Source organism: Hyla sarda, chromosome 6, assembly GCF_029499605.1.
Source record: "Hyla sarda isolate aHylSar1 chromosome 6, aHylSar1.hap1, whole genome shotgun sequence".
NCBI classification, from domain to species: domain Eukaryota; kingdom Metazoa; phylum Chordata; class Amphibia; order Anura; family Hylidae; genus Hyla; species Hyla sarda.
The window spans coordinates 210268864-210287174 of record NC_079194.1 but is presented as its reverse complement, the minus strand read 5'-3'; the positions used below and the strand labels follow the sequence as shown (position 1 = coordinate 210287174).

Below are 18311 nucleotides of genomic sequence, written 5' to 3'. Positions count from 1 at the left end.
AGACTGGATACTCTCTCCCCCAATAATCATCCTAAGGGCATCAGATAATAAATAGGTGCAATGTAATAGTACACAATGTCAGCTGTTGTCAGGATATAGATAAAGTGGCCAGAATACCTACTGATCTATTAATATAGACACACTCTTAAACACATATTCATAAGACTTTTCTTGTTTAGTTGCAGCAATAACAATCTCTATGGTCCCAATGCTCTGAAACAAGCTCCACTCCCTCAGGAGTCTCTAGCTACACAACTTCCTCCACTGAACAGGGCTAGAGCTGACCTTTTTGCTGCATCGACCTATATTGCAAAAGGGTTGGATTTGATTGACAGCCAGGTAGCGAGCGATTCACTTCTTTAAACATCCCAAGCTTATAACTAGTGATCACAGATCTCAGGAGTGAAACCTGGTACAATCTAAACTTTTGATATTTTCGGGATAACATGTCAAAAAAGTGTTTTTTTTTTTCTTTAATGACAGTAACTGACTAGAAGAAGGCTTCTGGGGCCCTCTAAGATCCTCTGAATTAGGACATATTCTAGAAATATGCCATAACATTATATCATGGAATAACCTTTTCAGCAGAATAGTGAATCCATAAAAGGGGTACTCCACTGCCCCAGTGCTCAGAACATTTTGTTCTGAATGCTGGGTGCAGACGGCAGGGGTCGTGACGTCCCGCCCCCTCCCATAGACTTGCATTGAGGGTGTGTGGTGTGACGTCACATGGGGCATGGTCATGGTGTCATGACCCCCGCCGCCCACACCCAGCGTTCTAAATGTACACCGGGTGCTGCACAGAGACCCCTGCGATCAGACATCTCATCCCTTATCCTTTTGATAGGGGATAAGATGTCTAGGGGCAGAGTACCCCTTTAAAATCAAAAGGTGCTCAGCATTTAAATGGAGTCTCCTCCTTTTGATTAACGCAGCATAATAATGTATACAAGAAGTTATATTAAAAGCAGAAGGGGAGAGCACTGGGTTGCTGCACTCTTTAAAAGTAAACTACACATTTAGAAAGTATTAACCCAAGACTAAAACTGTTTCATTTGTGCTATTTAATACTTTTTCAAACAAAAAAAAATAAAATAACACATTAAAATTAGATTATAACTTAAAGCTTTAGCAGGTTTAATCTTCACTGTTACATACATTCAGTGGAACTTAAAAGAAAAAAAAAAAAAAACACTTGAAGTGCAAAAACCTTTAAATACAGTTGAACTGTAAGTTACTGTTGTTGACAGCACATAGGTTAAAGGATTTTAGTGTAGGAAAAACTCTCCATCAGCCGTTCTGCATTGTATATGAATACTTGTTGCTTTGCAGCACTGTCGCTCCGCCAGCTGCTACAGGTTACGGACTGTCTTTATAGAGCTAGGTCATAAACTTACAGCTGTTCATTTGTACAAGCTCATAGTAGGGCTCTGGTACATGCACATGTATGCATCGCACAGGAGCCGCCGCGCACAACCCTGAATGTTTCGAGAGTCTAAGGCATGAAGTTCTTCCAAGGACATTTTCAGGTATTCCCCAACTTCTGGGCAAGGGGTGACTTGTGGAATGTTAAATCCATTTTGCCCACCTAAAATTAAAACAAAAATGTAAGAGCTATTTAGTCAAAGACACTTCTAAAGTTTTATTGAATAGTTTAAAAAAATTTATTTTGCAGAAAATTAACACAGACAGTATTACATGTACAGCGGCAGGAGCGGAGGTAACTTCATAGGCGGTAAGTAGGTGCCAACTGCTATTGGCAGCTGGCACCTGCCGCCAATGACCGACCTCAAAAATAACACTTTGGTCATTTAGCCCCTTTATAAGCTAGTAACAGCATTTAAATGTTTTTTTTTAAAACTCTTAAAGGGGTACTCCGCTGCTCAGCATTTGGAACAAACTGTTCCGAACTCAGGAGCCGGGAGCTCGTGACGTCATAGCCCCACCCCCTCAATGCAAGTCTATGGGAGGGGGCGTCACAACCCCTCCAGTAGACTTGCATTGAGGGGGCGGGGCTTGTTGTCATGAGGGGGCGGGCTATGACTTCACGAGCTCCCGGCTCCAGAGTTCAGAACAGTTTGTTCCAAATGCTGAGCAGCGGAGTACCTCTTTAATGATGTAGAAAACTAAAATTTTTGGCTGATTGCCGATGCCTGGCATTAGTGGTGAGTCCTGGCTGCTTATACCAGCCATTTCTTACTGGCTCTGAAGTAAGCACAGCTCCTGAGCGCCAACGGCTGGGAACCCCTATGATCTCCTGCATGCCACCCGGCATTCTGAACTGTTGTCGCGACCAGGGCCCCGAACCCAGCGTTTGGAACGAATAGTTAAGAATGCCGGGGTGGCGTGCAGGAGATCACAAAGGTTCCCAGCGGCGGGACCCCCACGATCAGACATCTTATCCCCTATCCCTTAGATAGGGAATAAGATGTCTTTGAGTGGAGTACCCCTTTAAGTCCAAAAAAAACCTTGATAGCACCTATGGATCCTCAAGTACAGAACAAATGCGAAATACAAAGTACTGCATAATTCATAGAAAATATATAGTTATATAATAAAACAGTACAGAAAAAACCTAAATAACCTAGCGGAACCAATATTTGTACACAGTTTACAAAATAAAGACATACATACACTACAAGTGCAAAAAATCCAGTCAGTCTCAGAGGGTAGTATGTTCCATTGAATCATTGAACGTACGACCATCTGAGACTTCTTATCTGACTCGCTGTGTCTCTGTGAGTTCTGGATTTTTGCACTTGTAGTGTATATATGTCTTTATTTTGTAAACAGTGTAAAAATATTGGTGTACTGTTTTATTATAACTTTTTTAGTATATAACTATATATTTTCTATGAATTATGCAGTACTTTGTATTTCCGGTCATGTGACTCCCTAATGTGTATATAGGTTTGGTAGTTTTCTTTAGTTGTATCGTACTTGAGAAAGAAGCCTGTTCCAGCTTTGAAACGCATTGTACGTTTTTATAATCTTTAAAATAAATACTATTATTCAAGAAGTCGTGGGCAGTGCTCCATTACCCTCCTTGGTGGTACGATTGTGGATTTGGATTTTTACGGAACACGCAGTCCAGCATGTCGGAGGAGGCAGCTGCAGCCTTGTATTAATGCCCTTGTACGTGTTGTGCAGGGATTAGCACAATCCCCCTAGGTAGGTCAGTTCTTTTCAATTTGCTCTTAGCTGTTGGAGGATATCACACATGGAAGCGCCTCTTGTTCTTTTATTGCAACATACATTGCCTGGCACTGGAGCATACCAGGAGGCACAACTTTCAGTTTCTGACCTATAACTTTAATACAATTTACACAATTTGACTAGAAGCTTCAGACCACTTACCGTATTTTTTGCCGTATAAGACGCACTTTTTCTTCCCCAAAACTGGGGGGAAAAGTTGGTACGTCTTATACTCCGAATACACACCTATCGCGGCGGTCCCTGCGGCCATCAACGGCTGGGACCCGTGGCTAATACAGGACATCACCGATCGTGGTGATGCCCTGTATTAACCCTTCAGACGCGGCGATCAAAGCTGACCGCCGCGTCTGAAGCGAAAGAGATCTTACCTGCCTCCTCGGTGTCTGCTCCGTGCCGGGATCCCCTGCATGGCCGGCGCTCTCCTTCGTCGTCATCATGTCATCGTGCACGCCGCCCCGTCATCCAATAGGAGCGGCTTGCGTAGCGACGTGATGGCGGCGACGGAGAGCGAGGATACCGGGCAGCAGAGACGTTCCGGAGCGACGGGAACACCCTGGGGACGCGGCGACAGCGATGGAGGGCGACATCCAGGGCAGCGGTGACGGATCCGGAGCGGCGGGGACAGGTGAGTACTACCTCCTATCCCAGTGGTCTTTAACCTATGGACCTCCAGATGTTGCAAAACTACAACTCCTGGCATGCCCGGACAGCCAACGGCTGTCCGGGCATGCTGGGAGTTGTAGTTTTGCAACATCTGAAGGTCTGCTGGTTGAAGATCACTGTGACCTATACTTTACATTGTATTCTAGATTTTCCTCATTTAAAATTGGGTGCGTCTTATATGCCGGAGCGTCCTATAGGGCGCAAAAATACGGTAGATACATACCATCACGATCTGCCATGCTGTCAAAAAATACCCACGCTGAGTCATCCCGGCCATACTTCACAAAAGCCACATAATGACTGGTTTCAATGCATAAAACCGCAAACAAGTCCATTTTCTGGTATGGTATGCATCCGTGTCTCCAGTCCCAGTCTGGCAGCTCTTTGGGAAGGGACACTGGGTTGAACTTATGATGTTGTCTTTTTGGGTGTAGGTGAACCTTTGGAGAGAAAACCATTAAGTAAGAAATCATGAAATGCAAATTAAGTAAGCTTACATGGACAGGTGCCAAGATTTACTAGAATATAGCCATAATCCTTTCATTACTAGGGGTGCTTTGGGCCACAATAATAAACTTTGCCTTTTAAAAGGCAGCAGAGGGTGACTTTTCCCCCCTCATTTTTAAAACCAGACAGGAACTTTGGCGCAAAACTTAAAAATGTTTGCAGAAAAAGTTTTCACTAAATATTCAAAGTGTTATACATGAGAATGAACCGAGATATACACTATGCATGTCAATTTTTCAAAAGTGGATGTGGTGACGTACATTTCATATTTTCCTTTTCACATAGACTGACCTGGGTATTGCAGGTTTTACAGAACTGCTTGATTTTCCCGGCAGAGATATCACTGTCATCGTAACATTCTCTGCACTCATACATAGCTAGCCCGCCACAGATGCGGCACTGCCGGGGGGCTGGAAGGAAACAAGAGAAAACCGCAGGATTACACATATATTTATGTCTGGTATGCTCCATTTTCTTTCATCGACCAAAAAAAAAATAAAAAAAGACGACTCACTGTCTTCCAATAAATCAGTGATATTCAGGTCCAGGGAAGGAAATATCTTGTTGAACATTTTGAAGTCTTTTCCAAACCGAGGCATTTGAATGATCAGGCATGATGGAGCCTATGGAAAAGGAATATTTTCATATACATCATTGTATTGATAGAATCAAGGGTATAAAGTGGTTTGTATTTCATTCCATTGTATCTAATTATTCAAAACTACTTAAAGGCCATCTGTGGACGAAATCAACTTATCTCCTATCTGCAGGATAGGGGATAAGTGTTTTATCGCGGGGGGTCCGAACGCTGGTACCCCCCCACGATCCCCTGTACAGGGCCACGGCTCTACCATGCAGGAGGCGTGCCGGACGCAGTATGACGTTGCAGCTGACACGCCTCCTTCATGTAGTTCTATGGGAGAGGCGGGGAGGCAGCGTTCGTGGAGGGGGCATACAGTCGACCTCTCAGAGATCGCAGGGGTCCCAGCGGTCGGACCTCGAGATCAAACACTTATCCCCTATCCTGTGCATAGGGGATAAGTGTTAGAATGCTGCAGTTGTCCTTTAAAGGAGAACTCCGGAATAGGAAAATTATCATCCATACTGCCGGCAGTAAAAAAAAAACTAAACAGGTACATACCTTCCTTCGCTCCTCCAGTAACCGACTCTGGCCTCCGCTGCGAGTCATACAGCATTCAGCCAATCACCGGCTTCAGCGAAGTCCTGACTCGGCCGGCGATAGGCTGAGCGCCAGTGTGACGTTTTCGGCACCTGCCGGGGCCGAAAACGTCACACTGCCGTTCAGCCTATCGCCAGCCGAGTCAGGACTTCGCGGCGGCCGGTGATTGGCTGAGTGCAGTATGACTTGCCGACCACCGGCATCCAGGAAGAGGATGGCGGCGGAGGCCAGAGCCGGTTACAGGAGGAGCGAAGGAAGAGTGCAGTATGACTCGCCGACCATCGGTATCCAGGAAGAGGATGGCGGTGGAGGCCAGAGCCGGTTACCGGAGGAGCGAAGGAAGAGTGCAGTATGACTCGCCGACCATCGGTATCCAGGAAGAGGATGGCGGCGGAGGCCAGAGCCGGTTACTGGAGGAGCGAAGGAAGAGTGCAGTATGACTCGCCGACCATCGGTATCCAGGAAGAGGATGGCGGCGGAGGCCAGAGCCGGTTACTGGAGGAGCGAAGGAAGAGTGCAGTATGACTCGCCGACCATCGGTATCCAGGAAGAGGATGGCGGCGGAGGCCAGAGCCGGTTACTGGAGGAGTGAAGGAAGAGTGCAGTATGACTCGCCGACCATCGGTATCCAGGAAGAGGATGGCGGCGGAGGCCAGAGCCGGTTACTGGAGGAGTGAAGGAAGAGTGCAGTATGACTCGCCGACCATCGGTATCCAGGAAGAGGATGGCGGCGGAGGCCAGAGCCGGTTACCGGAGGAGCGAAGGAAGAGTGCAGTATGACTCGCCGACCATCGGTATCCAGGAAGAGGATGGCGGCGGAGGCCAGAGCCAGTTACCGGAGGAGCGAAGGAAGGTATGTACCCGTTTATTTTTTTACTGCCGGCAGTATGGATGATAATTTTCCTATTCCGGAGTTCTCCTTTAAGTTCAAATGTGGTAAAGTTAAAAAAAAAAATAGTCAAAATAACAAAATAAAACGCTCAATATGTGCTATTGACATGTCCATTACAACCCCTTATTTCTAAACCACACAGTGCAAAAAAGGAAAAAACAAGCTCGGAGGTAGCGTAGATTTCTGCTGTAGTTCATGTGAACTATAGTAAAACCGCCAAAGCTAAAAGAAGAGGAGAGGGCTCCTGTCAACAGGTCACACATTTCAGATAACATTCATTGTTTCGAATACGTTTCTCAAGATATAATGGAAAGACTCATTTACAGTTAGTAACAATACTACATTGTACCTCTGCAAACTTTAAGCTGCTGTTAATAAAAGACCACTCCAGTAGCTGCTGTATTGTGGGAACCCCAACATTCTCATTCTTGTCCATGAATATCTGATAGAAGTAGCAATCTTGCACTTTCTGTCCTGCCGACCTGAAAGATTCCAGAATAATTGAAAAAAAAAAAAGTGTATAAAGCATTTTTAACAGCAGATAATATTTTAAGTTTAAGACTAATATGCAGAATGTACTTTTATTTGATAAAAAAGAAACCTATTCCTTCTTGGGAAATGATGTGAAATAAAAGCATATATAAAAATATACAGTTAAAGTTCTTGTACTGAATCCTGCTACTATTACCAGTTTAGGTTATTTTTCCCTATACATAATACAATGCATTTTCTTACAGTTTTAGACCAGACAAGAAAAAAAAAAAAAAAAGACAAAACAGAATTACTACTTAATAAACCAAATGCAGTAGTTTTTTTCACTTCTATGTTTTGGCCACTAGGTGTCACTCTATACAGCTTGTCTGTCTTATATGAACACACAGCAGCTTTCTTTGACAGTCCCATTCTTCTAAACGTTGCTTGCAGTCAAAACAAATAAGTTCACATGAATAGAACTCATTGTCCGTCACAGACATTTCTTCAAAAAATTGCCAAATGGGAATCCATCTCTACACCTCAAATTATTATTATTTGACTGCACTATTAAAGGGGTACTCCAGTGGAAAACTTTTTTTTTTTAAATCAACAAGTGCCAGAAAGTTAAACAGATTTGCAAATTACTTCTATTAAAATTTTTTAATCCTTCCAGTACTTATTAGCTGCTGAATACTACAGAGGACATTCTTTTATTTTTGGAATACAGAGCTCTCTGCTGACTCACGAGCACGGTGCTCTCTGCTGACATCTCTGTCCATAGCAGCATATGCTTGCTATAGGTATTTTCTCCTACTCTGGACAGTTCTTAAAATGGACAGAGATGTCAGCAGAGAGCTCAGTGTTCCAAAAAGAAAATAATTTCCTCTGTAGTATTCAGCAGCTAATAAGTACTGGAAGGATTAAGATTTTTTAATAGAAGTAATTTACAAATCTGTTTAACTTTCTGGAACCAGTTGATTTAAAAAATAAAAATAAAAAAAAAGTTTTCCACCGAGTACCCCTTTAATCTAAAGGTGCTGTACATAACATAGTTTATCTATATCAGTGTTTCCCAACCAGGGTGCCTCCAGCTGCTGCAGAACTACAACTCCCAACATGCCGGGACAGCCGCAGGCTGTGTGTATGTTCCAGCATCACGTCCAAATGGCTAACGATATTAACATGAAACTTGGCACACATGTTACTTATATGTCAACAACAAACATAGGAAAGGAAATGTAACCCTTACCCACCCCCATTTGTGAGGGTCAAGGTTTTTGCTTAAAGTCCCATACAAGTCTATGGGAAATATATGTTACTGCATAACTTCCAAACAACTGGAGATATTTTGATAATAGTTGGTCACATGTTACATATATGTCCACTTAAAATATAGGATAGTTAAATTAACCCTAAGGTATCCCCCATCTGCAAGGGTCGGAGTTTTTGTTTAAAGTCCCATGCAAATCTATGGGAAATGTATGTTCCAGCATAACTTCTGTATGGCTGGAGATATTTCGATTATACTTGGTCACATGTTACTTACATGTCAAATAAAAATATATAATAGTTAAATTAACCCCAACCTACCCCTTTAAGGAATGGGGTTTTTGTTTCAAGCCCCATGCACATTTATAGGACTTCTGATGTCTTACTCCACAAGCTGCGCTCTGCTTCTCCTGGTGAATGCGTCAGTCCGGCTGGTAAGCCACACCCTCCCTTCATGCCACACCTGATTTTGCAGAACCACACCCACAATTTAAGCCACACCATTTTATTTTCTATCCTTTTTGTGCATTGGTCTGGCTTACAAATCACACCCACTCCCACAAAACCACGCCCCCTTCTATTTTCCACTTACAATATCTTCATCACAACTCAGCCCCACCTGAGGACGGACTATGAGGTCGGGCTATGAGGTCGGGCTATGAGGAGGAGATTTGGGGTCACAATATGAGAACGGGATATGAGGGGGAAAAAAGCTTCCTCCTTTGTTATTTTTCCTCCCCCACAAGGATTAGGTAGGAAAAACCAGGCAACGCCGGTTACTCAGCTAGTATACATTAAAAAAAAATACAAAAGCAAGTAGAATAAAACATGAATTAAATAAAAGACAGACTACTACAGAGGAAAAGATGACCCTCCCTGTGAAGGCTTACAATCATATCAGGGTTTATCATATACAGAACTATAAAAAATGTTCTATGATGTTGGATAACTGCATTTTTATAATGTCACAAAAGAGTAGAACAGCCAGAATTTAAAATGTCACTTGTAATAACATTAAAAGAATAGCTACTCATGCAGTTACCTAATATTTTAGGCACAGGGCACGGAGGCATTTAAAGGCTACTAAACAATGTTAATGTGCGTTTATAAAGTTCACAAAAAGTATCACTAATTGATACTATCTAGTCTAGGCTAAGAGTGCTCGCACACCAGTGCCTACCGCTCACAACTGCTGCACCTGGAATCAATATGTGGCCACGAACATATGGATAAGCGCCAAATATTATAATAAATCAAGTAATTTTTATTAGATTTAATATAATTAAAAAGGTACTTAAAAAACTATTAAGCTAAACAATTTAACACACACTTATGTTTTAAAGATTACTCTATGTGATACTGACCAGAGGAAGAAAACCTAATCATTTGCAAATATATATTCATCTATAACTTTGAACCTATATCGATATATATATATATATATATATACATACACACACAAACACACACACACACACACACACACAGTGGGGCAAAAAAGTTTTTATTCAGCCACCAATTGTGCAAGTTCTCCCACTTAAAAAGATGAGAGGCCTGTAATTTTCATCATGGGTATACCTCAACTATGAGAGACATAATGAGGGAAAAAATGCAGAAAACCATATTGTCTGATTTTTAAAGAATTTGCAAATTATGGTGGAAAAATAAGTATTTGGTCAATAACAAAAGTTCATCTCAATACTTTGTTATATACCCTTTGTTGGCCAAGACTGGTCAAACATTTTCTGTCAATGTTTTCACACACTGTTGCTGGTATTTTGGCCCATTCCTCCGTGCAAATCTCCTCTACAGCAGTGATGTTTTTGGGCTGTTTCTGGGCAACACAGACTTTCAACTCCCTCCAAAGGTTTTCTACGGGGTTGGGATCTGGAGACTGGCTAGTCCACTCCAGGACCTTGAAATGCTTCTTACAAAGCCACTCCTTCCTTGCCCGAGCAGTTAGTTTGGGATCATTGTCATGCTGAAAGATCCAGCCACGTTTCATCCTCAATGCCCTTGCTGATGGAAGGAGGTTTTCACTCAAAATCTCACGATACATGGCCCTATTCATTCTTTCCTTTACACGGATCAGTCGTCCTGGTCCCTTTGCTGAAAAACAGCCCCAAAGCATGATGTTTCCACCCCCATGCTTCACAGTAGGTATGGTGTTCTTTGGATGCAACTCAGCATTCTTTCTCCTCCAAACACGACGAGTTGAGTTTTTACCAAAAAGTTCTACTTTGGTTTCTTCTGACCATATGACAATTTCCCAATCCTCTTCTGGATCATCCAAATGCTCTCTAGCAAACTTCAGACAGGCTCGGACATGTACTGGCTTAAGCAGGGGGACACGTCTGACACGGTATGATTTGAGTCCCTGGCGGCATAGTGTGTTACTGATGGTATCCTTTGTTACTTTGGTCCCAGCTCTCTGCAGGTCACTCACTAGGTCCCATGTGGTTCTGGGATTTTTGCTCACCATTCTTGTGAACATTTTGACACCACGGGGTGAGATCTTGCGTGCAGCCCCAGATCGAGGGAGATTATCAGTGGTCTTGAATGTCTTCCATTTTCTAATAATTGCTTCCAAAGTTGATTTCTTCACACCAAGCTGCTTGCCTATTGCAGATTCAGTCTTCCCAGCCTGGTGCAGGTCTACAATTTTATTTCTGGTGTCCTTCGACAGCTCTTTGGTCTTGGCCATAGTGGAATTTGGAGTGTGACTGTTTGAGGTTGTGGACAGGTGTCTTTTATACTGATAACAAGTTCAAACAGGAGCCATTAATACAGGTAACGAGTGGAGGACAGAGGAGACTCTTAAAGAAGAAGTTACAGGTCTGTGAGAGCCAGAAATCTTGCTTGTTTGTAGGTGACCAAATACTTATTTTCCACCATAATTTGCAAATAAATTCTTTAAAAATCAGACAATGTGATTTTATAGATTTTATTCTCATTATGTCTCTCATAGTTGAGGTATATCTATGATGAAAATTACAGGCCTCTCTTCTTTTTAAGTGGGAGAACTTGCACAATTGGTGGCTGACTAAATACTTTTTTGCCCCACTGTATGTATGTATCTCTCTCTCTCTCTCTCTCTCTCTCTCTCTCTATCTATCTATCTCTATATCTATCTCTATATATCTATCTCTATCTAATAGAGAGAAACAGCGGCACTCCAATGTCGGTGAAGAAAAAAAGTGTGTGGCTTTATTCAACCAACAATCAAGGATAGCGACGTTTCAGCTGTCTCACATGCTTGACAATGGCCGCGTGAGCCGGCTGAAACGTCGCTATCCTTGATGTTTGGTTGAAAAAAGCCACACACTTTTTTCTTCACCGGCATTGGAGTGCCGCTGTTTCTCTCTATTAGGAATTTATTGGACTTTTGACCAGGTCATCCAGTGTGCACCAACTATTGCCCTGTTTGTGCTGCCCATTTTTCTATTGCTAGCTCTCTCTCTATATTATATATATATATATATATATATATATATATATACACTATATCTCTCTCTCTCTATCTCTATTTATCTACACACACACACATATATATATATATATGTGTATGTATATATATATATATATATATATATATATATATATATATACACACACACATATATACACACACACATATACGTATATATATATACATATATCTATATATAGATCATTATTATGGTTAGTCCTGTGTTCATATACAGTGCAACGTTATGATGTCAATTGGATTACCTTATTTTTAAGAGAGGATCTACCCGTAATATATGATGAAACAATATGTTCAAGAATTCTTCTGGATCTGTAAAATAATAGGGGACATTATGTCAAACAGGAGCATGCAGGCAGATGTGATGCTTTCCCACCAGCAGGTGGAGCCAAAGTACCCTAACTGAGGCCTGAATATATAAAATAACTACAATATCTAATATCTAAGGAGAAACTCTAAATACCACGTATGAGATATTAAAATATAGGATATAATAAATAATAGATAAAACTCATGAAGCCTTTTGTGGCAGAGTAGAAGCCAAAAATAGCAGAATTCAAAAGAAATAAAGTTATATATAAGCTGCCAAAATTCTCAGCAACAAATCCACACCAAAATGTGAACAGTTTGGACCAGATTTTGGAGTTAAAACCCCTCAATATAGCTGCCCTGTGTGAACATACCCTTTATCTCTGTTCACAATGGGGGGCATTTACTAAGGGGTTTAGTCATTTTTTTCTGACTATTTTTGGCGCAAAATTGTCGCAATTGCGCCTACCCTATAAATTGTGCGACTTTCCCTAGCAAGAGCTAGAAAGTAAAAAAAAAAATTCCTGCTTAATTTACGCAAGTTTTCAGTTTTTACTTGCAGTGGTCAGGTATTTATTAACTGAGACAGTCGCAGTTGCGCAATAAACTGTCGCAACGGCCATAAAAATTGACTAAATTTACTCCAGCTCCAACATGGAGCAGGAAAAGCTGCTGCCGCCCGGGCTCCGACATACTTTCTCCCCGCTACCCTCACTGCGCTACCGGGACACTGCAGTGATTTACATCCCACCCCTCTCACCTGCCAGCGCCACACAACTCCCATCTGTCTGCTGTTGCAAGACTACAAGTCCCAGCATGGCCTTACAGTGAGGACACGCTGGGAGTTGTAGTCTTGTAGCAGCGGGAGCTGAGCGGCGCGGGCGGGAGACAAGGGGGGGGGGGGGGGGTAGCGGGGAGGCCGTGTGAGGAGCCCGGGCGGGAGACAAGGGGGGTAGCGGGGAGGCCATATGAGGAGCCCGGGCGGCTGCACTGTAATGTCAGCCCGGGCTCCTGCCCTGAGAGCCATAGGCTTTGGCTGTGAGGGCATGCTGGGTGTTGTAGTTTTGCAACAGCTGGAGGGCCACAGTTTGCAGACCACTGGTGTGTGGTCTGTAAACTGTAGTCCTCCAGCTGTTGCAAAACTAAACAGCTGAAGGGGACCGGCGAAGAAGTTCACTTACCCTTCCGAGGCTCCAGCGACGATCGCTGACGGAGATCGTCGCGCGGCAGTGTCGCGCGGCAGTGTCGTGCAGCGCTGGATCCTACGGAAGCCGGTAAGTTGCGCAAGCTTCCCAACCAGGGTGCCTCCAAATGTTGCAAGACTACAACTCCCAGCATGCCTGGACACCCTTTGGCTGTCCGGGCATGCTGGGAGTTGTAGTTTTGCAACAGCTGGAGGCACCCTTGCTGGGAAACACTGGCCTAAAACAGTGTTTCCCAACCAGGGTGCCTCCAGATGTTGCAAGACTACAACTCCCAGCATGCCTGGACAGCCATTGGCTGTCCGGGCATGCTGGGAGTTGTAGTTTTGCAACAGCTGGAGGCACCCTTGTTGGGAAACACTGGCCTAAAACAGTGTTTCCCAACCAGGGTGCCTCCAGATGTTGCAAGACTACAACTCCCAGCATGCCTGGACAACCATTGGCTGTCCGGACATGCTGGGAGTTGTAGTTTTGCAACAGCTGGAGGCACCCTTGTTGGGAAACACTGGCCTAAAACAGTGTTTCCCAACCAGGGTGCCTCCAGATGTTGCAAGACTACAACTCCCAGCATGCCTGGACAGCCATTGGCTGTCCAGGCATGCTGGGAGTTGTAGTTTTGCAACAGCTGGAGGGCCACAGTTTGCAGACCCCTGGTTTGTGGTCTGTAAACTGTAGTCCTCCAGCTGTTGCAAAACTAAACAGCTGAAGGGGACCGGCGAAGAAGTTCACTTACCCTTCCGAGGCTCCAGCGACGATCGCTGTCGGAGATCGTCGCGCGGCAGTGTCGTGCAGCGCTGGATCCTACGGAAGCCGGTAAGTTGCGCAAGCTTCCCAACCAGGGTGCCTCCAGTTGTTGCAAGACTACAACTCCCAGCATGCCTGGACAGCTTTTGACTGTCCAGGCATGCTGGGGCTTGTAGTTTTGCAACATCTGGAGGCACCCTGGTTGGGAAACCCTGTTTTAGGCCAGTGTTTCCCAGCCAGGTTGCCTCCAGATGTTGCAAAACTACAACTCCCAGCATGCCTAGACAGCCTTTGACTGTCCAGGCATGCTGGGACTTGTAGTTTTGCAACATCTGGAGGCACCCTGGTTGGGAAACACTGTTTTAGGCCAGTGTTTCCCAGCCAGGTTGCCTCCAGATGTTGCAAAACTACAACTCCCAGCATGCCTAGACAGCCTTTGACTGTCCAGGCATGCTGGGACTTGTAGTTTTGCAACATCTGGAGGCACCTTGGTTGGGAAACACTGTTTTATTCCAGTGTTTCCCAGCCAGGTTGCCTCCAGATGTTGCAAAACCACAACTCCCAGCATGCCTAGACAGCCTTTGACTGTCCAGGCATGCTGGGGCTTGTAGTTTTGCAACATCTGGAGGCACCCTGGTTGGGAAACACTGTTTTAGGCCAGTGTTTCCCAGCCAGGTTGCCTCCAGATGTTGCAAAACTACAACTCCCAGCATGCCTAGACAGCCTTTGACTGTCCAGGCATGCTGGGACTTGTAGTTTTGCAACATCTGGAGGCACCCTGGTTGGGAAACACTGTTTTAGGCCAGTGTTTCCCAGCCAGGTTGCCTCCAGATGTTGCAAAACTACAACTCCCAGCATGCCTAGACAGCCTTTGACTGTCCAGGCATGCTGGGGCTTGTAGTTTTGCAACATCTGGAGGCACCCTGGTTGGGAAACACTGGCCTAAAACAGTGTTTCCCAACCAGGGTGCCTCCAGATGTTGCAAAACTACAAGTCCCAGGTTGGGAAACACTGTGCCCGGCCTCCGTCCCACCTTACTGTAAGGGCATGCTGGGAGTTGTAGTCCTGCAGCTGGGGGCAGGGGACAAGCTTGTCACATTTATTATCACCTGCTCACACATCTCCTGCACCACACAACTACAACTCCCATGTCCTTACTGTAAGGGCATGCTGGCAGTTGTAGTCGTGCGGGGCGGGAGATGTGTGAGCAGGTGATAATAAATGTACTAACCCATTTTTTTGTTTTCTTCTCATTTCAGATCCGTTTATCCTGTGGACTCCTTCGGATTCGGTGGACTACTTCGATGACCAGCGTTTTTCTTTGTTTGATTTTAATAAAATGGTTAACGAGGGCTTGTGGGGGAGTGTTTTTTGTAATAAAAAATTTTTAAAACCTGTTGTATTTTTTTCTTACTTTACTAGACAGGCTTAGTAGTGGAAGCTGTCTTATAGACAGAGTCCATTACTAACCTGGGCTTAGCGCTAGCCACAAAAACAGCTAGTGCTAACCCCCTATTATTACCCCGGTACCCAACGCCACAGGGGTGCCGGGAAGAGCCGGTACCAACAGGCCTGGAGCGTCAAAAATGGCGCTCCTGGGACTAGGCGGTAACAGGCTGGCGTTATTTAGGCTGGGGAGGGCCAGTAACAATGGTCCTCGCCCACCCTGGGAACGTCAGGCTGTTACTGTTTGGTTGGTATTTGGCTGAGAATGAAAATAGGGGGGACCCTATGCGTTTTTTTTAAAAAATAAATAATTAAATATATTAAAAAAACGCATAGGGTCCCCCTATTTTTATTCTCAACCAAATACCAACCAAACAGTAACAGCCTGACGTTACCAGGGTGGGCGAGGACCATTGTTACTGGCCCTCCCCAACCTAAATAACGCCAGCCTGTTACCGCCTAGGCCCAGGAGCGCCATTTTTGACGCTCCGGGCCTGTTGGTACCGGCTCTTCCCGGCACCCCTGTGGTGTTGGGTACCGGGGTAATAATTGGGGGTTAGCGCTAGCTGTTTTTGTGGCTAACGCTAAGCCCGGCTTAGTAATGGACTCAGTCTATAAGACAGCTTCCACTACTAAGCCTGTCTAGTAAAGTAAAATAAAAATAAAACACAACAGGTTTTAAAAAAAATTTATTACAAAAAACACTCCCCCACAAGCCCTCGTTAACCATTTTATTAACATCAAGCAAAGAAAAACGCTGGTCATCGAAGTAGTCCACCGAATCCGAAGGAGTCCACAGGATACACAGATCTGTAGAAGAAGTAACCAAAAAAAAAAAAAGTGTAAGTACATTTAGGGAGAAAAAAACTGTGTTAAAAAAATGTAATAAACACACACACACACACACACACACACACACACACACACTAAACGCCGTTTACCACTTCTGAGCCATGACTAAAATTTACAGTGATCCCTCAACTTACAATGGCCTCAACATACAATAGTTTCAACATACAATGGTCTTTTCTGGACCATCGTAAGTTGAAACCAGACTCAACATACAATGCTACAGACAGTCCAGATCTGTAAAACGTGTCAATGGCTGGAAGAACCAACCAATCAAAATGGGCATTCACTGGTAAAACCCCTGTATTACTGAAGTGTATGCACTGACTGGTATTACATGTTCTGTACACTTTACCTGTATCAGGGTTAGCTGCTCTTTTGGACACCAGGTGAGGGCAACTCCATTACTTGTTTTGGACATTGCCTGTACTGTACAGGACCCCTGAAGAAGCTCCTGTCCTCTACATAGACCAGTGTTTGCCAAGCAGGGTGGCCCCATTTTTTGCAAAACTACAACTCCCAGCATGCCCGGACAGCCTTTGGCTGTCCAGGCATGCTGGGAGTTATAGTTTTGCAACAGCTGGAGGCTCCCTGCTTGGGAAACACTGACATAGACAGTGATTTACAGCTCCCAGCAGATCTTTATTACTTTTATATGTAAGGATTTGCTTTATCTATATCAGTTATCTACTTATTTTTCTTTGTCACTTTTTCCTATTTTGGATGACATTTTGGTGCCTTTAGAACCAATTACCCTGTTTCCATAGAGTTATGGTCTCAACATACAATGGTTTCAACTTACAATGGTTTTCCTGGAACCAATTAATATTGTAACTTGAGGGACCACTGTAGTTATTGAATTATTTAGATGTGGTGAAAAAGCTAAAAAAACCTCAAAAACAAAAGATCCAGAAGGAAACCAGCAGCCAAACCTATTCAGACAGCAGGAAAAAGGAACAGACTATTTTTTCTACTACATGAAGTAAATTTCCCACTTTTGCCTATGTGTGCCAAATTTATTAATGCCGTGCAACAATTTAGTAAATTTGTCGCACATAGTCAAAAATGAAGTAGAAAAAAACAGGGTAAAAACCAGACTACATAGTAAAAGATTAGTAAATGCCCCTCAAAATCTACAGTCAGGTCCATAAATATTGGGACATCAACACAATTCTAAAATTTTTGGCTCTATACACCACCACAATGGATTTGAAATAAAACAAACAAGACGTGTTTTAACTGCAGATTGTCAGCTTTGATTTGAGGGTATTTACATCCAAATCATGTGAACGGAGTAGGAATTAAAACAGTTTGCATACGTGCCTCCCACTTGCTAAGGGACCAAAAGTAATGGGACAATTTGCGTCTCAGCTGTTCCATGTCCAGGTGTGTGTTATTCCCTCCTTATCCCAATTACAATGAGCAGACAAAGGGTCCAGAGTTCATTTCAAGTGTGCTATTTGCATTTGGAATCTGTTGCTGTCAACTCTCAAGATGAGATCCAAAGAGCTGTCACCATCAGTGAAGCAAGCCATCATTAGGCTGAAAAAACAAAACAAACCCATCAGAGAGATAGCCAAAACATTAGGCGTGGCCAAAACAACTGTTTGGAATATTCTTAAAAAGGAACGCATCCGTGAGCTCAGAAACACCAAAAGACTCACAAGACCAAGGAAAACAACTGTGGTGGATGAGCGAAGAATTCTTTCCCTGGTGAAGAAAACCCCCTTCACAACAGTTGGCCAGATGAAGAACACTCTTCAGGAGGTAGGTGTATGTGTGTCAAAGTCAACAATCAAGAGAAGACTTCACCCGAGTAAATACAGACAGTTCACCACAAGATGGAAACCATTGGTGACCCTCAAAAACAGGAAGGCCAGATTAGAGTTTGCCAAACGACATCTAAAAAAGCCTTCACAGTTCTGGAACAACATCCTATGGACAGAGGAGACCAAGATCAACTTGTACCAGAGTGATGGGAAGAGAAGAGTATGGAGAAGGAACGGAACATGATCCTAAGAATACAACCTTATCTGTGAAGCATGGTGGTGGTAGTGTCATGGCATAGTGGGC

At 43.8% G+C, this 18311-nt stretch overlaps 1 protein-coding gene across 3 annotated transcripts in view; it reads right to left on the bottom strand.

The window, feature by feature from the left end:
• Nucleotides 1-1052: 1052 nt before the first annotated feature.
• Nucleotides 1053-18311, bottom strand: part of CYLD (CYLD lysine 63 deubiquitinase) — a 73496-nt gene continuing 56237 nt past the window's right edge. For all 3 annotated transcript variants that reach the window (XM_056526363.1, XM_056526362.1, XM_056526364.1), the window contains 6 exons: nucleotides 11934-12000; nucleotides 6808-6940; nucleotides 4901-5009; nucleotides 4678-4796; nucleotides 4103-4319; nucleotides 1053-1588 (listed from right to left, as the gene is read on the bottom strand). In XM_056526363.1, the coding sequence (XP_056382338.1) occupies nucleotides 1404-1588; nucleotides 4103-4319; nucleotides 4678-4796; nucleotides 4901-5009; nucleotides 6808-6940; nucleotides 11934-12000 (830 nt within the window). In that variant the 3' untranslated portion in view covers nucleotides 1053-1403. The remainder of the gene's footprint in view (nucleotides 1589-4102; nucleotides 4320-4677; nucleotides 4797-4900; nucleotides 5010-6807; nucleotides 6941-11933; nucleotides 12001-18311) is intronic.